The 25,688-nt window shown below is 37.1% G+C and overlaps 1 protein-coding gene across 2 annotated transcripts in view; it reads right to left on the bottom strand.

Moving 5' to 3' along the window:
- Positions 1–19,135: 19,135 nt before the first annotated feature.
- The window catches only part of ACADSB (acyl-CoA dehydrogenase short/branched chain), a 50,799-nt gene continuing 44,246 nt past the window's right edge, over positions 19,136–25,688 (bottom strand). For both annotated transcript variants that reach the window (XR_011970623.1, XM_072624790.1), the window contains 4 exons: positions 24,773–24,862; positions 22,029–22,166; positions 21,134–21,233; positions 19,136–19,868 (listed from right to left, as the gene is read on the bottom strand). Coding sequence is in view for 1 of the 2 variants with exons in the window: in XM_072624790.1 (XP_072480891.1) it covers positions 19,798–19,868; positions 21,134–21,233; positions 22,029–22,166; positions 24,773–24,862 (399 nt within the window). In the remaining variant the exon portion in view is untranslated. The remainder of the gene's footprint in view (positions 19,869–21,133; positions 21,234–22,028; positions 22,167–24,772; positions 24,863–25,688) is intronic.

Here is a 25,688-nt window from a genome sequence, read left to right as displayed (position 1 = left end):
ATTCTTGAAAATTGGGGAAGAAGGAGTCCTCCCAAATTCTTTCTATGATACAAATATGGTTTTGATACCCAAACCAGGAAGAGACAAAACAGAGAAAGAAAATTATAGACCAATTTCCCTAATGAATATAGATGCAAAAATTTTAAATAAGATTTTAGCAAAACGAATACAGCATCTTATCACGAGATTAATACATTATGATCAGGTAGGATTCATACCAGGACTACAGGGCTGGTTCAATATTAGGAAAACTATTAGCATTATCGACCACATCAACAACAAAGCTAACAAAAACCACATGATTATCTCAATAGATGCAGAAAAAGCTTTTGACAAAATACAACATCCATTCCTACTAAAAACATTGGAGAACGTAGGAATAAAGGGAACTTTCCATAAAATAATAAGCAGTATCTATCTAAAACCTTCAGCAAGCATTATATGCAATGGGGATAAGCTAGATGCATTCCCAATAAGATCAGGGGTGAAACAAGGTTGTCCATTATCACCACTATTATTCAATATGGTACTAGAAATGTTAGCTGTAGCAATTAGACAAGATAAAGATATTCAAGGAATTAGAATAGCCAAAGAAGAAACTAAGTTATCACTCTTTGCAGATGATATGATGATTTACCTAGAGAATCCCAGAGATTCAAGTAAAAAATTACTTGAATTAATAAACAACTTTGGCAAAGTTGCAGGGTACAAAATAAACCCACACAAATCCTCTGCATTCCTATATATTAGCAACAAAGTTCAACAGCAAGAGATAGAAAGAGAAATCCCATTTAAAGTTAGGGTAGACAGTATAAAATACTTAGGAGTCTACCTGCCAAAACAAACCCAGGGACTATATGAACACAATTACAAGACACTTTTTGCACAAATAAACTCAGATTTAAGTAAGTGGAAAAACATTAGTTGCTCATGGGTAGGCCGTGCTAATATAATAAAAATGACAATTCTACCCAAATTAATATACTTATTTAGTGCCATACCAATTAAACTATCAGACAATTACTTTCTAGAGCTGGATAAAATAATATCAAAATTCATTTGGAAAAACAAAAGGTCCAGAATATCAAAGGGACTAATGAAAAGAAATGCTTGGGAAGGTGGCCTAGCGCTACCAGACCTTAAACTGTACTATAAAGCAGCAATTATCAAAACCACTTGGTATTGGCTAAGAAACAGAGAGGTAGACAAGTGGAATAGACTTGGCACTCAAGATGCAGTAGGCAAGGAATATAGCAACCTTTTGTTTGATAAACCCAAGGACCCCAGCTTCTGGGATAAGAACCCATTGTTTGACAAAAATTGCTGGGAAAACTGGATAACAGTGTGGCGGAAATTAGGCATAGACCCATACCTGACACCGTACACAAGAATAAAGTCCAAATGGGTACATGATTTAGGTATAAAGATTGATACCATGAACAAACTGGAGAAGCAAGGAATAGTGTATTTATCAGATCTATGGAGAAGGGAAGAATTCTTTACTAAAGGAGAGATAGAATGCATTATGAAATGCAAAATGGATAACTTTGAGTACATTAAACTGAGAAGTTTTTGCACAACCAAACCCAATGCAACCAAAATCCGGAGGGATGTAGTAAATTGGGAAAAAATTTTTACAGCTAAGCTCGGGGATAAAGGCCTCATTTCTAGAATATATAGAGAACTGACCCAAATGTATAATCATACAAGTCATTCCCCAATTGATAAATGGTCAAAGGATATGAACAGGCAATTTTCAGAGGAAGAAATTAAAGCTATCTATAATCATATGAAAAAATGCTCTAAATCACTATTGGTTAGAGAGATGCAAATCAAAACAACTCTGAGGTACCACATCACACCTATAAGATTGGCAAACATGACAGAACAAGAAAATGATAAATGCTGGAGAGGATGTGGGAGAGTTGGAACACTAATTCATTGTTGGTGGAGCTGTGAGCGCATCCAACCATTCTGGAGAGCAATTTGGAACTATGCCCAAAGGGCTACAAAAATGTGCATACCCTTTGACCCAGCAATATCGCTACTAGGACTATATCCCCAAGAGATCATGGAAATGGGAAAGGGTCCCACATGTACAAAAATATTTATAGCAGCACTCTATGTAGTTGCCAAAAACTGGAAGTCAAGGGGATGTCCATCAATTGGGGAATGGCTGAATAAATTATGGTATATGAATGTAATGGAGTACTATTGTGCCATAAGAAATGATGAATAAGAAGACTTCAGAGAGGCCTGGAAGGACTTATATGACCTGATGCTGAGTGAAAGGAGCAGAACCAGGAGAACTTTATGCACAGCAACAACCACAGTGTGTGAGAGTTTTTTCTGGTAGACTTAGATTTTTGTAATAACACAAGAACTTCTGAAAAAAAAAAAAATCCCAATGGTGGACCTCAAGGCAAAATGCCTTCCACACTCAGAGAGAGAAATATGGAAGTCACTTACATAACGTAGCAGATCATGTTTGTGTATGTGTATCTGTTTGTGTATCATGTTCTGATTTGTTATACGGATTCTTTCATTTATCTTAGTCTGACTACATAGCATGACTATAGTGAAAATATACTCAATAGGAAAGTATATGTAGAATCTATACAGAATTGTATGCAGTCGTGGGGAGGGAGGGAGGTAGTGGGGGGTGGGTGGGGAGGGATAAAATCGCAATTGTATGGCAGTGATTGTTAAACATTAAAAAAATAAAAAATTAATAAAAAAAAAAAAAAAAAGATAAGGCTGAGGAAACATACTCAACAAAACTCAAATGATCTTCTAGATCCCAAATGAAAAGCAAATTACATTATTTCATAGGTTACTGCCTAAAGAGAGGTATCTCTCTGGCTGGGGCGTGTGTGTAAGTCCTGAGTGGTGGAAAGGAATTGTTAGTAACAAATTCATGCTGGAAATTTTCTCCACAAGCCAGGAAACAATCATAGAATGAATGGTACATGGCCAGAAAGAGTGCCTGGATAGCCATGAAAAGTATTTTCTTGGAGATGACCTATTTTGAAATAGAATGATAAAATAACTGGGTTGGCTGTGCTCAATGTAGACTTTTTTTTTTCCCCAGACAGTGTACTCCTTTCTGGCTTCTGATTTCTTACTGAGAAGTCACTTTTTGGGGGGCTTGTTATTCCTCGGAGCTTGTGCTGCTAATTTGCATATGAAAGATTAAGTTCATAAAAGCTTCTTCTTATTTCCCTACATAGGTTTAAATCTGTGGCCATTGTCATCATATAGACTGACACAAATGGCGTACAGATCATTCTGAAGAGGAGGGTGAGTTTCTTTTAAGAGAATTGTTGTAGTTTTAGCAGGAAATTAATCAGGGGGATGGGCTTTGTGGAGCATGGAGCAAATCTAATCTGTCCTTTGTTCAAATTTGCCTTGCTCCAATTCCTAGCAATTGTAGACAACATGCTCTTTTGTTCAGGAGACACTTGTTACATGCATAATTAGAGACTGCAGTAGCTGTGTTTAAAGAAAAACTGTTTTCCAATGTAATGTGTGATCTTGATAATAGTATTTTCATCAAAGGTAGCAATTACATTCATTAAGCTGGGACCGGCACGGCAGCAAGGAAATTAAGTGGAAGTGAATAAAAAGCTCCCCATTCCTTTTTTTTATCTCCTTCTCTTTATAAGTTGAAATGCACCATGTTGAGCTGTAACTGGGAAATACCTACTGAATATAAAAAAAAATAAAGTCCTCCTTAACCTTTCTGAATAATGATCCCACAGATATCCTAGGGATGGGGACTATAGATGCACTTTTGAAATTAAAGGGCTTTATTCTACATTAATTTCCTTTGCAAGTTTTAAACGAGCTCACCATATGATTCGGGTCTTTAAAGGCTCCAGGGCTCTCTAGGATTAATTCACTGTTCTTTTCACACATAAATTAATAGTTTTGTGTTCTCAAAAAAAAAAATCACACAAACAACACATAAATCAACCAGTATAGGAGAGACACAAGACCGGTTACTTATTTTTAATTACCCCTTTAGTTATCCATTTATGCTTCGTTATAGTTAATTTTTAAGGGTATTGTAGATAAAGCCTATACATTGGAGGGTGGGAGGAAAACCAGCCAACATAGATTTCTTGGACTTTTCAGCAGTGTTGGGAGAAATTCACTCTGGCAGAGACAAAACATGCATATCCTTCAGGCAGATGCTCTGTCTTTTTCTTTTCTTGGATTAAAAGTCCTGTGTTAAAGATACCCTAGCAATGGCTCAAAGTAGTTGATGAATGCAATTTTATTCAACAGGGCACAGGAGAGCAGAAAATTCCTAAACAAAAAGTGGATAGAAACAGGTCGTATTTCTGTCCTGCCTTCTGTGTATGAGCAGTATTTGACCCAATAGTCTCTGGCTATGGAGAAAATGAAACTAATCCATGAAAATAAATTAGGATCTGTGATTTCTTGTGTCTGGACAAGTTTAGGGTTGTAACTAGAATCATTGTCAATAGATAGACTGACCTAAATGTCATACAGATCATCTTGGAATAGATGGAACAAAAGTATTTGAAAAGACTCAACATTTTCTGTCTGTAATACAACTGGAAGCAGGAGTGGCTTTCGTGCCCAACCTTTACTGTTGAAGGTCAGTGTGTTTCACCCCTTTGCTGAGCGGGTTACTGACATCTGAGAAAAAAGGAGGAGTTTTTTTACTTCTTTTTCTGACCTAATGGAAGAGGTTCAGGGAAAGATGGGCACCCAGGCTGTGCTCATTATATGATAAGGGTAGGTTGCTTGTTTGATTGGTTTTCAAAGGTCAGGTTATAGGGTTTAAAAGACTAGGAGTTTTGCCTTAAAAGTCACATGTAGAGATGAAACTGATATTAGGGGACTGGGTCTAAAGAGACTAACCAATAGAAATAGTACCTCAAAATGCAGTGAAGCCAAGGTTTTCTTGACCCAACATGGGTTTCCTGATGCTATTTAAGCAAACTGCACAAGGGTTTCAAATTGTATTTTTCCTTCTTCTGGAGACTTAAAAACTGCTGACTTAACAGATATTTGTCTTCTTGATAGATGGCCAAGCAGTACAGTAGGCCATCACACAGAGTAGTAGACCTAAAAGGCTCCTGAAGAGATTTAATTCAATGCCCTCCTTTATAGAAAGGGGGACTCTGAAGCCTAGAGTTAATGGAATTTGCCAGGGAAAGATAGCTTGCAAATGGTGGGGGTCAGGAAATGAATGAGGTCTTCTGATTCCAAGTCATGGGATTTCTCCTTAACACATTAAAGATTTGGAACCAAAACATGCATTTTTGCATTAGTTAGGGTTTTGTTTTCAATCACACTTGAGATTAAAGTATGGAATGAACATAAGCCAAGAAAGAAAAGGGGAAGAGAGTAAGGAGAGCAATGACCCATTAATGATATGCTGTTGGTTTATAGGTCAGGTATGTATCAAATAGTATGGTGTAGAGGAAAGGATCCTGGCTCTGAAGTCAGAGATCTGGGTCTAAATGCTGACTTGGAACTTACTAGATGTGTGACCATGAATCTACCTAAGCTTCAGTTTTCTCTTCTGAAAAATGGGGATACTACAATTTGTAATACTTAGTCTCTCTTTATGTAGGATTTTTGTTCAGTCATTTATCAATAGTGTCCAACTTTTCATGACCCCACTTGGGGTTTTCTTGGCAAAGATATTGGAGCAGTTTGCCATCTCCTTCTCCAGCTCATTTTACAGATGACACTGAGGCAGATAAGACTTGCTCAGGGTCACACAGCTAGTAAGCATCTAAGGCTATATTTTAACTCAGGAAGATAAGACTTCCTGACTCTAGGCCTGGTACTCTATTCATGGAGCCACTTAGGATGAAAGACTCTTTAATATTTTGTTTTGTTTCATATATTTATTTATTTATTCTGTGGCTCTGCATAGTTGCAAACCTTGAATCACCATCATCATCTCAGAAGAATTATAATGGCAAAGCAATGAGTAGATGCATGGTAGATGCATGGTAGGATCTAACTTATTGCCAAGGATAAGTTGTGCATGAGAAATATAATAAAAATATAATAGCTAACAATAGCTAGCATTTACATTGTGCTTTATGTTACGTTAGTTAACTCATTTGGTTCTTGATGACAAGAACAAAAGGTGGGCAGGTCATATAGCAAGACTAAATAGATGGACATACTGAGTGCTGAACTGGGACCCAGATGATATTAAGAGGTATAAAGGAAGGCTGTGTGGCATGTCAGGTGCTCTATGAATTATTTCTTAGAAGACAAAAGTCAAGAATCACAGAAGATGAGCAGGTATGGATGGGTTGTCATTTGTATCAGCTTGGCAAGTACCCATAGTGATAAACTATTAAAACTTAAAACTGCACAAAGACTTTTTGGGCACCCTCTAGTCTTTCTCAATACATGGAGGGTCTAATGGGTGGTCTGAGCTTAAGTCTTAGGTAGAAGTTGACAAAGAGGTTGCCCTTCTTGCCAAGGCCAGTCCCTCTCTATGTGTGCACTAGAATCCATCTCCTCTAGTCTTCTTCAGCACACTGCAAGCCTTATTTATTTACACCTCCCCATCCTCTCCCTTGAATCTTCAACCTCTCGTTATCTACTAGATCCTTCTCTACTACCTGCAGAGATGTTCAATTCTCTCCCATCCTTAAAAAAATCCTTCAGTAGAGCTGTCATCCCCTTAAGCTATCATCCAATATCTTTTGGATCCTTTTCTTATCCAAACTCCTTTACAAAGCTGTTCATATTACACCTCCACTTCCTTTCCACTCACTCATTTACCCTTTGCAATCTGGCTTCCAATCTCATCACTAAACTGAAACTTCTCTTTCTAAAGTAATCACTGAATTCATAATTGCCAATATGATGCTTCTTTCTCAACCTATCTGTTGTATTTGACACTGCTGACCACCTTCTCCTGGGCTTTTGTGAACACTGTTTCCTTCTGATTGTTTCTTCTAATTCTCTTTTCCTGCCTCATCACTTATACAACACTCCCTAATTGTAGGTATTCCCCCAAGAACTATTGTGGGTAGTCTATCGTTAGCCTTTGCTCTTCTCCCTCTGTGTCTTCTCTCTCGATAACCTTGCTCTCAAGGGTTTAAGATTTGTCCTCTTTTGCAGATGACAAATACATGTGTATGTGTGTATTAGAACATCTAATAAGCAGTTGGTGATTTGGAACTTATACCCCAGTTTCTTTTATTAAACTTCCCAAACTTCCCTATTTCACTTGAAGGTATCCAGTCTCTCAGGTTTGTAATGTTAGCATTATCCTTGAAACTGTCACTGTTTTACTCCACGTAGTCAATCAGTTTTCAAATCTTGGGGATTTTAAACATCTCTTGCATCCAATTTCTCTCTCTTCAGTTAACATTGTAGTTTTTGCTCCTATCACCTCTTGCATAGATTATTAGAAAGTTTCCTCATTGGTCTCCCTGCCTTAAGTCTCCCACAATTTTAGTCTTTGGCCTTGGTCCACATGTCCTTTCCCAAGTGTTTTCTTCTCCAATACTGAGACTACTAAGGGCTCCAACTGTACCATTCATTTCATCTCTGCTTTGTCATCACATTGAAATACTGATACTACTATGGAAATACAGATGTGACACCTAGGGCTCAGTGACACAGGGGACAACCTCCCTCTGCTCTGAGATCTACTGTCCTCCTGCATCCCTAACTTAAGAATTGCTCATTTACTTCGAACAAAGAATTGATTTGAGGGATCTGTACCCAGAGCCTCAAAACATACCCTCAAATTGTCCAGGGATCTACATCCAAATACCCTACTTCAGATTCATTCCTCCTCCTTTGTGACATTGCACATATCACATCCTCTTTGGAATTCTACCCTAATTTTACATTTTTTTTGTTTTAAGTATTGCTTTCTTCATAGTATTTTCCACTGTTCTAGGGAGATTTCCCTAGCCAACACTGCCTGAGCCCAGCTGGGAAGCATGAGATTCCTTTAGGGTCCAATAGCTTAGTTGTTCAGTGTCACAAAATAGGTAACCTTTTCTCATCATGATAATAATAAACACTGGCTAGTCCTTAGCCAGGAGTTCAAAGACTCCACTCAGTCTTCTGAGTAAGTCATGTTCTCTTGAATTGGAATTGTATCCTGGCATTAGTGGACTTTGAAAATAAGAGACTACACAAGGTCCCTTAGTGCAGTGGTATTTGGCTCCTTCCTCAGTGTGTCAGCTTTGACTCACAGACTTGTAAGATTGAAACTTAAAGTCATTTGGCCAAAACCCCCAGATTTTCGTCACCATTATCCCTGTATGTTTTCACTAAAGAAGACATGAGAGAGTTTTCCTGAAGTCACATCTTCTTTTTTCTTTTTTTGGTGTGGGAAATCTGAGCTTGCTCTTCAATTTTCCACTCTCTGGGCAGTCTTTCCAGCTCTTGGCTGGTTTTCAGGCCTATTTTGCCTTGAACACTGATGGCTGCCAGGTGCCTTCCTACTCTATCTGAATATACTCTTGTATTCCTTCTACCCTGAATCTCTACATTAGCCTGCCAAAGTGCCTGAGATTCTCACCATTATCAGGACTCCCTTGGGTTGAAACTGTCTCTGGGAAACCCCTATTAAAGTTGAAAGTTGGATATGCTTGACAGGAGAAACACACTGATTAGAGTTTTAGCATAACAGAATGTTAGAGAGACTTAGATCATCCAGTCCAATGCCACCATTTTGAAGAGGTGTAGTGAATTACACAAGGTCTCACAACAGTTGTGTGCTGTTCAGTCAATGCAGTCCTGTCTCTTTGTGACCTCATTTTAAGGTTTTCTTGGCAGAAATGGGAGTGGTCTGACCTTCCCTTTTCCAGCTCATTTTACAGATGAAGAAACTGAGGCAAACAAGGTTGAGTGACTTGCCTAGGGTCACGCAGCTAGTAAGTGTCTGAGGCTGGATTTAAACTCAGGTTTTCCTGACTCCAGGCCTGATACTTGATCCACTTTGCCACCTCGCTGCCTCTAAGTCTCACAGCAAGCTATTGAGAAAGATGGCTATAACCTGCTTTCTGATTCTCATTCCAAAGCTTTATTTTTCACCACAACACACTGTATTTCATGGTGTTTACCTCAGAAGGGAGGGCAGGATGGTTTAAGTGGGGTGGTAATTGGGGAAAAAAAGAGAAGAAAAATTCCAGGGCATAATGTCTCTGCAGGGTTAGCTCATGGAGAAGCGAATTAAGGTGGGGTAGCAGTGCCTGGGAAGCAAAAGTCTGAAATTCCTAAAGGGACAGAGGGGATTCCTGATGGATCCTGCTAGTAAAAAAGCAAAGACTGCTTGTAGGGGGAAATTTAATAATTTGTGTCTGAAGCAGGTGAATATGCAAATCCCAAACCTTTTTCTTTTAGTTGCCAAAATGTAGAACATTTTCCTGTCTTAATTCCAACGGTAATATTTAAGTAAATGATTCATCCTCTCTGTTGTTAGTGCTTAATTCCAACGGTAATATTTAAGTAAATGATTCATCTTCTCTGTTGTTAGTGGTGTTCAGGCACGTAGGCACAGATTTCAATTGGGAAAGAATCTTATCAGCCATTAATTCTAACCTCACTTTACAAATGGGGAAACTGCATCATAGAGAGGTTAAGTAACTTGTTCAGGGTTACACAATAAGTATTTGAGGCAAAATTTGAACTCAGATCTTCCTGACTCCAGGTCCAGTGCCCTGTCCACTACAGGAAGCTGTCTCCTTTACTAACAGTTGACTCCATTTACAAAGTCCAATGGTCCATGTCCTGCATCCCTTTCTTTGTATGGGTTTGTTTCCCATGTTTGAAATGTACATCTTCCCTACCTCCAACTCTTACAATCTCTAGATTCCTTCAAGGCTCAGTTCACATACTAATTCTTACAAAAAGTTTTTCCTGGTCCCCTTATTTGTTAGCACTCTCTGCCTTCTGCCCAAATCATCTCACTAAAATTTTTTATCCCTTATAAGAATTTATTTATTTATTTAACTTTTAACATTCATTTTAACAAAATTTTGGGTTACAAATTTTCTCCCCATTTGTCCCCTCCCCCCACCCCAAAACACCGAGCATTCTAATTGCCCCTATCACCAATCTGGTCTCTCTTCTATCATCCTTCTCTGCCCTTGTCTCCATCTTCTCTTTTGTCCTGTAGGGCCAAGTAACTTTCTATACCCCTTTACCTGTATTTCTTATTTCCTAGTGGCAAGAACAGTACTCGACAGGTGTTCCTAAAACTTTGAGTTCCAACTTCTCTTCCTCCCTCCCTCCCCACCCCTTCCCTTTGGAAGGCAAGCAATTCAATATAGGCCAAATCTGTGTAGTTTTGCAAATGACTTCCATAATAGTTGTGTTGTATAAGACTAACTATATTTCCCTCCATCCTATCTTGCCCCCATTACTTCTATTCTCTCTTTTGATCCTGTCCCTCCCCATGAGTGTCGACCTCAAATTGCTCCCTCCTCCCCATGCCCTCCCTTCCATCATCCCCCCCACCCTGCTTATCCCCTTTTCCCTCACTTTCCTGTATTGTAAGATAGGTTTTCATACCAAAATGAGTGTGCATTTTATTCCTTCCTTTAGTGGAATGTGATGAGAGTAAACTTCATGTTTTTCTCTCCCCTCCCCTCTTTATCTCTCCACTAATAAGTCTTTTGCTTGCCTCTTTTATGAGAGATAATTTGCCCCATTCCATTTCTCCTTTTCTCCTCCCAATATATTTCTCTCTTACTGCTTGATTTCATTTAAGATATGATCCCATCCTCTTCAATTCACTCTGTGCACTGACTCTATGTGTGTGTGTGTGCGCGTGTGCATGTGTGTGTGTATAATCCCACCCAGTACCCAGATACTGAATAGTTTCAAGAGTTACAAATATTGTCTTTCCATGTAGGAATGTAAACAGTTCAACTTTTATAAGTCCCTTATGACTTCTCTTTGCTGTTTACCTTTTCATGCTTCTCTTCATTCTTGTGTTTGAAAGTCAAATTTTCTTTTCAGCTCTGGTCTTTTCATCAAGAATGCTTGAAAGTCCTCTATTTCATTGAAAGACCAATTTTTCCCCTGAAGTATTATACTCAGTTTTGCTGGGTAGGTGATTCTTGGTTTTAGTCCTAGTTCCTTTGACTTCTGGAATATTCTGTTCCATGCCCTTTGATCCCTTAATGTAGAAGCTGCTAGATCTTGTGTTATCCTGATTGTATTTCCACAATACTTGAATTGTTTCTTTCTAGCTGCTTGCAATATTTTGTCCTTGACCAGGGAACTCTGGAATTTGGCCACAATGTTCCTAGGAGTTTCTCTTTTTGGATCTCTTTCAGGCAGTGATTGGTGGATTCCTTGAATACTTATTTTGGCCTCTGGTTCTAGAATCTCAGGGCAGTTTTCCTTGATAATTTCATGAAAGATGATGTCTAGGCTCTTCTTTTGATCATGGCTTTCAGGTAGTCCCATAATTTTTAAATTGTCTCTCCTGGATCTATTTTCCAGGTCAGTTCTTTTTCCAATGAGATATTTCACATTCTCTTCCATTTTGTCATTCTTTTGGTTTTGTTTTGTGATTTCTTGGTTTCTCATAAAGTCATTAGCCTCCATCTGTTCCATTCTAATTTTGAAAGAACTATTTTCTTCAGTGAGCTTTTGAACCTCCTTTTCCATTTGGCTAATTCTGCTTTTGAAAGCATTCTTCTCCTCACTGGCTTTTTGAACCTCTTTTGCCAATTGAGTTAGCCTATTTTTCAAGGTGTTATTTTCTTCAGCATTTTTTTGGGTCTTCTTTAGCAGGGTGTTTACTTGTTTTTCATGCTTTGCTTGCATGTCTCTCATTTGTCTTCCCAGTTTTTCCTCCACCTCTCTAACTTGATTTTCAAAATCCTTTTTGAGCTCTTCCATGGCCTGAGCCCATTGGGTGGGCTGGGACACAGAATCCTTGATTTCTGTGTCTTTCCCTGATGGTAAACATTGTTCTTCCTCATCAGAAAGGAAGGGAGGAAATACCTGTTCACCAAGAAAGTACCCTTCTATAGTCTTATTTTTTTCCCCTTTTCTGGGCATTTTCCCAGCCAGTGACTTGACTTCTGAGTATTCTCTTCATACCCACTTGGCCTCCAGATCAGCCCAGCCAGCACTTGGGGTCTGAGATTCAAATGCTGCTTCCCAGCCTCAGGGCTTTGGGCAGGGGCAGGGCTGCTATTCAGTGTGAGATTAGGTTCAGCTGCTCAGGGCAGGGCAGGGCCACCTCACGGGCTCAGTTCCCTCAGGGGATTTATGCAGAGACCTTCAACAATGGATCCTGGCTCCTGCCTGCTTGGGGAGCCCCAGTCTGCTCCCGCCTCCGCTGCTGCCTCCCGAGGGGGCCTGACTTATGGGGGCACCTCACTCCCCTCTTGACCCGACGAAGAGACCCTTTCACCGACCCTTGTCACCTGTGGGTGGAGGGACCCACGTGGCCGCTAGAGATTCTGTCCCTGAAGACTGCTCAGATCCACTCCACTCGGTGCCGTATGGCCAAGGCAGGGCTGGGCTCAGCTCTGGGGCCTGCAGTGCGAAGGACCTTTTGCGAGAGGTTTTCTGGGCTCTCTGGAACAGAAATCTCGTCCACTCCATTGTTCTGTGGCTGCTGCCACTCCAGAATTTGTTGGGAGTTCTTTTTTACAGATATTTTATGGGCTGTGGGTTCAGAGCTAGCGTATGTGTGTCTTTCTACTCCGCCATCTTGGCTCCCCCTTACAAGAATTTAACTGGAAGGTAGGGACTCATTTTTGTTTTGTGTTGATACCCCAGAGCTTAGAGGAATGTCTAGGGACAACCGCATAGAGCAGTGGACAGAGTGCTGGACCTGGAGTCAGGAAGACCTGAGTTAGAATCCTGCCTCAGACACCTACTAACTGCATAACCCTAGCCAACTCACTTTGGTATGCTTCCCTTTCCTCGTTAGTAATAACGGGATAATAACAACACCTATCTTCCAGGGTAGGTGGAAAGGCTAAAATGAGATAACATTTGCAAAATGCTTTGCAAACTTTGAAGTGCTATATAAATGGTCGCTATTCTACATCCCATGCATTTAATAAATACTTCCTCAATTGCATTATAAGGCATCAGGTGATAAACTTGCAACATTTATTGAGGTTCTAGCAAAGTGGGGAGAGGGAGTGGGAGATCATTTCCCCTTTTCTGGTACCTTTTCCTTTGTAATACAGACTAATAATGATATCAAATGGCAGCCAACAAGTTTTTTAAGCGAAATTTTATTTTTTAAATCAATGAAAATATGATTTCTCTCACACCTACATTCCCCATTCTTCCTCTTCCCCATTCTCATTCCTGGGCCACCCTCCAAAGAAAGAAAAAGAAAATCCCTTTTACAAATATGTGTACTTGAGTTAAAAAAAATCCCAAATTGGCTATGTCAAAAAAAAAAACAACCTATCATTTCTCTGTCAGGAAGTGAGTAGCAATTGTCATCCCAAGTTCTCCTGAATCAAGGCTGGTCACTGCATTGCTTAACGTTTTTAAGTTTTTCAAAGTCATTTGTCCCTACAATATTGTTATGTATAAATGTAAACAAACATTTATAAGCTAAAAGAAAGGTAGCCTCTGCTCTAAAGGAGACTACCTTCTAATGAGGGAAGAGAACTCAAAATCAGGCACAGTGGCAAAGTCCAGAGTGTGAAACATGGCTAGTCTATGCCCTTCCACAAAATGGAGGCTCCAATAGGAATTCACCACTGGGACAAGGGGTCTACAGGTATGGAGAGAGAAGGAAGTTGAAATACGGCTGCCAGGTCCACAGAGTGAAGCGTGGCTGGCCTGAATTTCCTTCGAATTCCCATCAAAATGAAGGTTCAAAGAAGAACCGACCAGTGGGAAAAGGGAACCTCGGGTGGAGGGAGAAGGTAACTGAAGTATGGTGGAAAGTCACAGAGACATGGATGTTGACATGGAAGCTCATAGGCCATCCAGTGCAACTTTCTCATTTTATAGATGGAGAAACTGAGGTGAATGGAGATTGTGGCTTATCCAAACACACAGGTAATGTCAGAAGTGGGTTTTTCTTTCTTTCCTTTGGCTCCAGAGACAGGATTCTGAAAGCCTAGAACCAATATCCCTTATTAAAATGTATTCATTCAACATGAGCTTATTATGTGTTAATTATACATAGGATACTATATGGAATGCTGAGGGAGATTCAAAGCTAAGTAATACCTGTGTCCTGTCCCTCAGAAAAATCTGAATCTAGTAATCAATCAAACACTAATCATCTCCCATTATCCCATGACTAGGAGATGTAAGTACAAAAGCAAGCCAGACTTTGCCTTCAAGGAGCTTACATTCTCCTGATTTGGGGTGAGTGGGTGGGTCAAAAGGTACACAGAAAAAACACAACATAGGAGAATACGATAAATTCATAGAGTATAAAGTACTATGAAATGATGAGTGAAAATCCAGCTGTAATTCATCTGTTTAGTAAAAGAGTATTAAGCAAACAAGTTCTTCTAATCAAAGACAGAAAAGAACTTGAGAGTTTTATCCTTTCTATTCTGTTTTGTTCTAGTTCAATCTCTCAAATAGGAAAATAAGAACTGATACTTACCACACTGCTTTAAAGTTTGCAAACTGCTATATACACATCAACTTATTTTGGCCTCACAATTGTCCTTTAAATTAGGTATCATAGGTATCATTGCTCCTATTTTACAAAGGAAACTGAAGTGAAGAGAGGTTAGGTGATTCACCCACACTCATATGGAGGAAGGCTAAGCACACAGTTCTTCCCAATTCCATGTCCAATGGTCTATCCACTATTCCACTGTAAATTAGGATGAAGTAAAACTAGTTTAAAAATCTGTTCTTTGGGAAATTGTCCCTAGTCCCTACAAGTGGAAATTTTTTTTTTAATTTGTTAGAATTAGAACATTTGTATTAGCTTAGGGTCATAAGTGGTTAGAATTGTGTTTAGTCTAGAGATAGCATGAATTACTACATTATGACTTGCCATATAAAGACAATACTATTGCCTCCACTTCCATATGACAGGGGAAAAACTTTTCTACATTCTAGGTCACATTTCCAAATCTTCAATACTGATATTGTTTTATTATTGTTATATCTCTTTGAAATTAATCTCTGGAAATTTTTTACTGAATGGACATGGAATATCATAAAGTTTGAGTTCACAAGCAGTTCTTTAGGATATGGCTTTAAGACAAGTTTGATACCAATAAGGAGGTACATTACGTCAACCTGGAATCTCAATCAAGTTCAAAGAATAGAATTGTACACGTTATACAATTACATATCTATTATAAGACCAACTTCAAAATATAACAAGAGTGAATAGGAGGGTCCAACAACACATTCCTGAGTCTGACAGATCGTTTATCTATCTAATGATCATTTACTGAGTGTCAATTACGTCAAAGCGGGTAAAGTGCTGTGAAGGATATAAAGGTGATATAATCTTCTGCTTACCTCATCCCTATGCATAAGGCAGCTCGGAGGCACAATGGATGGAGTGCTAGACCTGGACTTAGGAAGATCTGAGCTTGAATCCCGCCTCTGATATATACTAGCTGTGTGACCCTGGGCAACAATTAACTGCTGCCTGCCTCAGTTTCCTCATCTATAAAGCAGGGATAACAATAGGGCCTATCTCCCAGAACTGTTGTGAGATACAAATGAGAGATTTGTAAATACTTTGTTACCCATAAAGTGCTATGTAAATGCTGACCATTCCCTATCAATAGGGATTCATGTCTGGTGGTATTGTCAGATACAGCCCTGCAATTACTTTCTATTGAATTCTACAGTCAAAAAAAAAAATGAAATAAATCTTACCTATAAGAAAAACCATTTGATTTTTAAAAAAACAAGTCCACTGAAATGTAAGCTCTTTACCTTTCTCTTTCCAGAGTTGTAATAACTCTGCTGCTAGTAAAGGTAACATTTCATTATAGCCAACTCTCTACATTCTCTGAGTGAGTGAACAGTCCATGAAGATCTGCTGGAAAAGGTATTCTGGTATTCTGCCAGAGAACAAACTGAGCACAGCATAATTGTCCTTCAGCGAAAACCCTGTTTCTGAGTTGATTCAGGTTACCTGACTCCTGCTTTGACATTTTCATCCTTGCTCCAGTTTTTGAATTTGTATGGGCTCTTGGGCTAGAGATGTGGTCGACATTAAAATTTACTCTCATTGCTGTTACTTCTTGGCATGAAGATTAGACATAGTGACTCCTTAAAACTGAACTCTCTAATGTTTGGCTTCTGGGGCCTCTCCTGAAGGATGCCTGCTGATGAGGATGTGATACTTCTAATTATTTTGTTGTAATGAGAGCAATCACATTGTATATCTGAAGAACTAGGAAGCAATTTATGCCTCAGCTATACAGTGAATTAATATTTTAATTACATTAGTTCATAGCACAATATTTTGCACATTATGAAGACTCTTTTCGTTTTATTAAATGAAATGAACTCTCTGACATAACTGCTTTTGGGATATCAGGGACAAGAGTTCCATAGAAGAAGCAGGCATGGACAGTATAATCTGTATTGTAAGAAAAAGTACCCACATGGATGAGATTACAGATCCAGAATTAAAACAGAAACCAGGAGTTGAAATAAAAGAGGAAGATATTATGGCCAAAGGCATTCATTCCTTTCCTACAGATAAAAGACTGGGACTTGGGGTCTCTGACACTAGGCCTGACAAAAAATCTAATGCATGTGTAGACTGTCTTCTGAGTGTTCCTTATCCCTTTCAGCTGGAGATGTAATTCCTGAGCTGGTGTCATGTGTGAGACTAGTTGATCCAGTTTGTGAGGAATCCAGTCTTTGGAAATTACAGTCAGGACTTTTCCCTCTCTTATTACCACCATCATCTCCTGCCTGTAGGTCTCAGCATAAGTCTTTCCTCACACTTGGATGCCCTCCCTCTTCCTCTTCTCTCTCTCTGTCTTGCTCTGTATTCTGGTCTTTCTTCCAGGCTCACCTCTGCTACCATCAACAAAGGCCACAGTCTTTCCCCATTTCCCTCTCAGTTTCCTCTGTCTCTGTCTCTGTCTCTGTGTCTATCGCTCTCTAACTTTCTTTTTTTAATATTTATTTGTATATATGCTATCTCCTTCCCAGGGGAAAATTCGTTAAAGATGAGGGACATTTCATTTTTGAATTGAGGGTCTTGAACAAAGTAGGTGTTCAAACCTATCTTCTCATATCAAATCATGTAGATGACTGATTAGTACAATGGCCAGATCAGCCTGAAAATAAAATGACGTGGCAAATGAAGGGACAACTGAGATAATGACACAAGAAGGTCTCAAAATAATTTAGGAAAAAAGGTAAAAAAAATAGATCTGCTTTTGGATATACAGTAACAAACTATTAAGCAATGAGCATTAAACAGTATGCCAGAGAGGCAGCAAAGTTTAATAGACAAAAAAGCCAGTTGGGAATCAGAAAAGCTTGGCTTCCATTACCACCTCTGACTCACTGTTGCTTGTGGGACTCCTGACAAGTCACTTTACCTTTCAGTGCTTCAGCTAGCTCTCTGAAGACTACAAGCTGCAGCCCAGCTGGTGGCTGATCTCCATTCATAGAGAAGGGAGTTCCCTACATTCACAAATCACCTAAGTGATCCAAAACAAAACAAAATCATGACAGTTTTCTGAAAATAACTCCTATATGTGTACTATCAGCATTGCAAACAAAGAGAACTTTTTTCTGGGGACCCACAATGTAAAATTATAACCACTACTTAAGAGTATTATCTGAAAAATAACGGAAATGGGTTATATAATAGGTAAATATTAATTCTCAGTAAATGGAGGCTTTCTTATAGATATTTAAATCAAGTATTAATCATTACTTAAAAAAAAAAGCAGGGATCACTGATTTTTTTTCTTAAAGTCACTAATATGGACAATAAAAAACAATTCTGCATCTATCAGAATACTGACACCTTAGGGTATTTAACCCTTGATTTTTCCACTTTCCATAAAGATCTGATTGGCATGGATGGATATTGTTTAGAAAGCAAAATTCATTTATGAAGTAATACAATGGAAATATTTATTAAGATACATTGTAATCACACATCACACAGTAACACTATTCATCTTTGACATAGGCCTAGTACTCCAGATCTCTCCAAGTGGCCAGTGGCTTTGGCAAATGTAAAGACATGCAAGTCAAAATAATGCTGACTTAGCATATTCTTAATACTTAGCATGCTGACTGGAACAGAGTAAGTGCTTAATATATGTTTTATCTATCTCCTTCTGACAAGAACTAGATTAATTCCTTATCAGTTAAGCTCAATACAATGCCAATAACATATCACAGGCTACCCAATGGTAATAATAAGAGTTCTGACACCAATTAATTTCCTGTACTCTAAAACAAATATCTAAAGTCACTAATCCAATGGTTTAGGAGACTGAAAACATTACTTTTGGGCATCAATCCTTTCCTCTCCCGACCAGCAAGGGTTGATGCTATTGTGTATATTATTCTTTGGCACTAATTCTTTTCACAGCCCCCCTTCAGTTCCTCAAGCATCTTGCCTGGTAAATTAAAGTACAATGAATGTGATACCTTCTTTATCAGGTTGCTCTGACTTCTTGATCTGAAGGACTGAATGTTGGCACTTCCATCACTAACTTATTTTACAGTACAGTAGATTACTATCTTTCCTGAACTATATTCTAAATTTTTCTTGACTTCTCTCTCCATTAGTCAAGATGGCTCCTCCTGTTAGGCTGTATTTATACATTTCAAATGCTTAACTATTATTTACATTAGAAAAGTTACTTTGAAAATGTACCTGTATATCAAATGTCAAAGTTCTCTGATTTGCAGCATAATCCTTTCAAAATAAAGTGATAAAACAATTCATCTTTCACCATGGACTTGATTTAAAGTGTATGCTTTCTTTAAAAAACTATAATTTGAATTTTTTTCGTAATAAGACTCAATAAATTAATTAGAGCTAACAACATATAATTTAGATTCAGAAAGATATTGAGCTACTGAAAAATAGTGCCTGGTGGAGATCTTTAATTTTATAAAATTAATTGATTTAAAAATATTTTACAAAGTTTCTTAACCACACAACTTGAAAAGTGACAATGAGACATTTTTTTTAAATTGCTGAGATTTATTTTTTAGACAATTTGCTGAAATGATCATACCATTTATAATTTTTAAGTGAACTCAACAACAAATATCACATTTTGCTCTAATTAAAACAATTAAATACAAAATAAACAGTCTCTTTAACTGACTTGCACTATTATACTATACTTTTTTGACATTTAAAATGACTATCTTAGCTTTTCTTGATGAATTTCTATCAACTTCTGAATTTACCAGCATTCAATCTTTCAATAAAGCTGTGCGAAATAGATATTTTTAATGCACTATACTAGCAGCAATGAATCTGCAAAGGTATTAAATACAAATAACCTACTCCAATACCAATTTATCTGCTCTGTACTAGAAATATGATAGATTTTAAAATAAAAGTTGAAATGGCAATTCTTGCAATAATTAGTTCAAAAGAAATGTCTTAATTTTGCCAGATGCTGGGAAAAAGTGACCTTTGTATACCATGAGGCAAAGTTACCTACTTTGAATCACTGGTGACAAGCAAGAGGCAGACAGACCCAATATATTCCAAAAGAATACAATGCAGAAGACTACTGCAGCTTAAAAGTATCCCACTCTTTCCCATCTAAGGCACTCGATTTGGGTTTTACAAAAGTGGCTGCAGTAACAGTTGTCATGTTATTGTGATCCTCAGTATTCTTGACCTAACAATTTTGCTATGGTGTTTAACTGGATATTTGATGTTCCTTCATATATCGTACCTAAAACACAGAGCAGAGTGGAAGGGAAAAAATGGAAACAAGAGGAAGTAAACATATGGTGTCAAGAACATCAGGTAAATTTTCTGTAATAAGCTTTATTTGCCAATTTTCTGCCTTACTACTGAAAATCAATGAAAGAAAGAAAAAACATGAAGCCTTTAGGGTTACCTTTCAGTTATCCTGTCTATTGAAAACGAACTTGCATAAAAATTGTTCTACTGATGACAAAACTCACATCTTAATTAACAAAAGTCACAAACTGATAAAGACTAGTATATGGTTAAGGATAAATAGTACAAAACTGATTTTAAATATCAAATTGCACTCTCAAACAGAGACCTGTGGATGGCAAAAATCCTGCATGGCAGGATTCTATTTTTGCTATGACATTTATCTAAGGCATAAGAGGGGGGTTACTTTAGTGACATAAGAACTGGTTCAAACAAAGTAAGGTAAGTAATAATAGCAGGAGTCAAAAATGTAGGAAGAATCAGTAATTTGGGCAACCTGCCAATGTCTTCTTAATGCATCTTCTTGTTAAATTTTACTAATTTCCAACATGAAATACTTCTTTATTTGACTTAAAAGATTTTTAGAGTTAATATTAGAAACTACAAGTTTCCATCTTTGAATCTACCCAGAGGAGGCTTCCAGAGTGCTGGACAGGTATTCTGTGAGGGACATATGGGAAACCAAGGACACCACCAGCACTGGATGAGGAGGTGGGATGGGTTGCTGTCTTTATCAATGGAAGGAACACATATGGATGAGACTGAAGACTCAATGAAATATTCAAGTATAAATAAGACTTGGCTCTATTATTATTATGGAATAGGTCACTATGAAGTCACTGGAATTTCACCTGTTTAATTAGCAGGGAGAAGTCCAGAACTAGTCAGGCTCTATTAAACAACTTTTAAAATTACAGTGAAGCATCAACAAGTAAATTAAGCTATACAAATTATTAAAGAAAAATGCAAAGAAATAAAGGTAATATTAGAGTTGCTACCTGTCAAAAAATTAGTTTTTATTATTCAGACCATTATATAAAAATATGTACGCTACCTTAAAAATCTAAGTGCTAGAGATGCATTTTTAAACGTATGTTGGTGTTTTAAAATTAATGTGAATTTTTTAAAGGAATATAATAGGAAGGGGAAAAATTCTAGTTAGTTCTCAATATATGCAATATTCTCAATATATACATATATTCAGAGTAAAATGTAATTTCTTATGACTAAGAATATAAAAATAAGCTTACTTACCAATCTTTGCATCTCTGAAGTATTTTTCCATTGGAAAATCTTTGGTAAACCCGACTCCACCCATCCACTCTATGCATTTACTAGTTGTCAATCCAGCAATCTAGCAGAAAAGTAAAATATTACATAGTAATTTGCTATACCATCTTATACACTGGAATTAAACATGCTTACTATGAAAAACATTTGAAAAGGATGACATTTTAAAACAGAGTATCATTTTGTTTCTGTCCCCCCTCCTCCCCTTAAAATGTCTTGCTAGTTCTGCAATATTTTTTAGGCTCCACAAAACTCTTTTCTTCAGCTAACCAGGTCAAAATTAGTTAGTTTTCTGCACTTGACTATTGGACAAACTACCAGGACTGGCTGTTAAAATAATAACTATGTAATTCTCTAAGCCACCCCCTAAAGGCCTCATGTGTTAAATGTCCCATTTATGACACATATCAGAACAAAGGTTTTTTTTTCTTTGAACACCATTAACATGTAATACTGGGGAACCATGAGAAACAGTTTCTTTCTTGCTCCCCTCATGGTGTGGTTTATGGTATCTAGATACTATATAAAAGTTCTTCATGGTATTTCACTTTTATATATCTTGCTAAACTGAAAACTTAGAACTTGATCTCACCATTAAGAATACTTAAACTGACTTGCAATTGAAGTGTTAATTCTATCAAACAATTGAGTTTTAATTTAAGGATCCTGCAAGAGGCAACTCACTCAACTGAAAAACTGTGCCCTCAAAAATATGAATCCTAATCACAACATTTATTCAACTCCCAAGGGCAGTCTATCTGAGGCAGTAGATTTACTTAGTAATTATGGGTAAAAGTCTTTATAAACTGGTTACATACACAATCAAAAATACCATTTGGGAATAGATTTCTATTCTTACCTCTGATGCAAAATATTTTGCCATGGAAGATTCTTTTACAAATGGTCTTCCTGCTTCTGAAAGTCTCGCAGCATTGTATGTCAGCAATCTTGCAGCCTCGAGCTGCGTGGCCACATGAGCTACTTGATGTTGAATTCCCTATAATATTAAGACCCAGCATTAACGTTATGACTGTCGCTTACAAGAACATCTCTCATCCTTAAAGGAACGCCTTGCTAGGGAAAACTTCCAGACTCAGAATGTAGCAAAGGGAAATTCATGTGCATTACTTTTTAACATAATGCTTAATCTATAATCTAAAGTGAAATATGATACCATATTCATTGCTAAAATCTTCTTTTTAGATCATTTCAAAGTTCAAATAACTTTTCACAAGAAATATTCAAGATAATAAAATATAAGATAACACAAAGTTAAATAAAAAACTTTTTAAAACAATTATAATTTCTATTCCTTAAAAAAAGAGTTCATGGTAAATTCTAGCAAAGCCAAAATTTGGTTACATCCATTAATTTCAGTATGTGAACAAAAACGATTTTGACATTTCCCAAAGAACAAAAATTTTCAAATACGAGTGCTAAAGGCATTTTAAAACATTCATTATTCTCCTTGCAAGTAAAAATAAAGTATCACAATCAAGTAATATAAATGAACAACAGTTTTCTTCCCAGGATGGAAGAATTCAGTAGAAGTTATTTTGTTTTTCATACTGCACTTAAAAGAATTGCTCAACCAGCATGAAAAATTCTGAAAACTTCACTACAAAAGCTGAATCATAAAAAAAATAAAAAAAAATTACAGGAAAAGATAAATCCTTGGAAATGTCAGCCAGAAATATTTATTGAAAACTGAAAGATTTCTGATGCCTGAATCAATGACAAAATCACCCATTTGACTAGGAGCTAGCATTCTTTAATCAAATAGAGACTGGTGGAAGAGTGTTAGCCCCAAAGTGATATATCTGAGAAACACAGAAATATTGGATGCTTACAACATAGAAGCCTTATTCAATGACAAATTAAAATTTCATATAAAACCTAAGAACAAATAGTTATAGATGAATAAAGAAAAGTAATCTTATTTTACAACCTCACCGAAAACAAAATCCTCCAAACAATCCTAAAATGTTTTTCTCAAAAGCTGTTAATTTTTAAAATTATAGAATGCCAGCAGCTTTGCCTAAATAAAATGTTTTAAAGAATTATGATTATTTTCATAAAGTATTTTATCATTTTAAATATGACTGAGTTTGATTCTCCCTACTATGCAGAAATACCTTTTCCTACGGTGTAAAGAAGAAAAGAACTTTATCTGACAATTTACGATATTACACCATTGACTCTGTGGAAACAGTCCAGCAAAAAGAGCAGTGGATACCAAGAATTTTAAGTTTGGTTCTGTCACTAAATAGCTGTGCAACCTTAGAAAAGTTAAGACTTCTCTATGCATACAGTAAAGAGGGACAACATCATTGGCCTTACTAATCTCATGATGCTGTTGAAAGAACTAATAAGATTATGGATGTGAAAGTGCTTTGACAACCATAATGTACTACACCCCTTTCAAGACAGCTCTGGGTTTGAATTCCAGTTCCAACTCTTACTGGTACTAGGTACCACATATAGTAATCATTTGAACCTTTCTGAGCTTTAGTTTTCTTATCTGTAAAATGGAGACAATAATGTTTAGGTTACCTGCCTTGAAATGCTGTTGAGAGTAGGATAGTACCTTATAAATGTGAGCCAATGTATCAATTATACATTTTGGGGGTTCGCATCTTATAAAGACCTGCTGAAAGGTTCTGCTCTGTCCCAAGACAAATGCCAAGGGATTCACAGGTACACCTCACATAACTCATTTCTTGTAAAGGGGGGGTGGGAGCAGTACTTTTATCTATTGGTGCAAACAATATTTGTTGAATACTTAATCTTTAAAGAACATTGGCTAAGTTCACAAAATAACTGGGTCTATGTCCTAAAGAGATCAAAGAAAGAGAAAAAGGACTCATATGTAGAAAAATATTTACACCACTCCTCTTGTAGTAGCAAAGAATTGGAAACTAAGGGGATGCTCATCAACTGAGCAATGGCTAAGCAAGTTATGATACATGAATTGAGATGGAATACTGTTATACTGTAAAAAATAATGAAGGGGATGGTTTCAGAAAAACCTGGAAAGACTTGTACGAACTGATGCAGAGTGAAGTGAGAAGAACCAGGAGAACAACTTATATCATAATAATTATATTGTAAGGACAATCAATTCTGAAAGACTTAGGAACTCCAACTAACCAAAGAACTCACGATAAAACATGGTATCCACCTTCAGATAGAGAAGTGATGAACTCAAAATGTAAATCAAAGAACGTTATTTTCTTTCTTTCCTTGTTATTTTTCTTTTTGGACATGGGCAACAGGGAATTTTGAACGATTACATATTTTTAATAAAGCTTTGTTCTTCCTGCCTTCTCAGAAGGCTGAGGGAGGAAGAGGAAAAGGGAGATTTTGGAATTGAAAATAAAAATTAAAAAAAAAGGGGGAAAGAACACTGTGGTAGATAACGACTAAAATATATATGTTTAGATAAGCCATATTTCCCAACCTCACATGGCGTTCATTTCAGTAAAGAACTCTGATTCTTAATACCCTTACTGCTGCCCCATTTAAACCCTTTACAAATATATGAGGTATTTCCCTGCTAATACAAAAAATTGATTAGGGTTAAATGATCATTATAATTTTTACCTGAAAAGAAAATATGGTTTCACCAAACTGCATTCTTTCTTTAAGATATGGAATGGTGTGGTCAAAACATCCCTGTGCCACTCCTAACATCTGTAAATGATAAGAAAGAAGGCTAGATTGGCTTACATGTTCATATTTTAATTTATTAACAGTTGTAGAGTCTTTTTCTTGGCAGATGTAATAATTATTTTTGTAAATAATAATAGTTATTGGGACCTGGGGGATTGTTTTTAAAAGCAGGAATGGTATAAAAGGGCCTAATCAAAACCCAAGGACTGCAGGACTACGTACAGGAAAGTCTCTCAGCTGAGCAGAGTATCAAAGTATTTTATAATCAACCCTCTTAATTTCCAATTTTCTGATTCCCCCAAATGTCTCACTTAGATTGGTCTAAGGAGGCTGTCAGATTCTCCTCTCAGTATCCTTCAAATCCTCACTTGAGAAGTCACTTCTGAATGTTCTGTCTTTGTACCCAGTCTGTCTTTAGCTTCTTTTCTGAATCATATGTGACTATGATTAATAAGATTATTAACACTTTGATGAAAAGGACATTAGAGCATATAAAGATGTACAGTAAAAAAAAAAACACTAATCACCTCCAATTCACACCACTGAAGTTTTGGTGAGCAAAAATGTGTTACAATTTTAAACCTGTTTTTTTCTATACTCTCTCTAAGGGCTGAAACAATTAAATTGTGACAAAATTTTATCTTGTGTATCCAAAAAGTATAGAATAAAAGAAAGAGTACTAGATGTAGAGTCAGAAGACCTGAGCTCAAATCTCACCTCTGCTATATACTGCTGAGTGACCTATCAGGGCCTCAGTTTTCTCATCTATAAAGTGAGGAATTTAAACTGGACCCAAAGGTCCCTTTCAAGCTCTAAATCTGTGAATCCGTTAAATTATTATCTAAAT

This window comes from Notamacropus eugenii, chromosome 1 (genome assembly GCF_028372415.1).
Source record: "Notamacropus eugenii isolate mMacEug1 chromosome 1, mMacEug1.pri_v2, whole genome shotgun sequence".
Lineage (NCBI taxonomy): Eukaryota > Metazoa > Chordata > Mammalia > Diprotodontia > Macropodidae > Notamacropus > Notamacropus eugenii.
The sequence above is the reverse complement of the archived record's forward strand: the minus strand, read 5'-3'. Positions and strand labels throughout refer to the sequence as shown.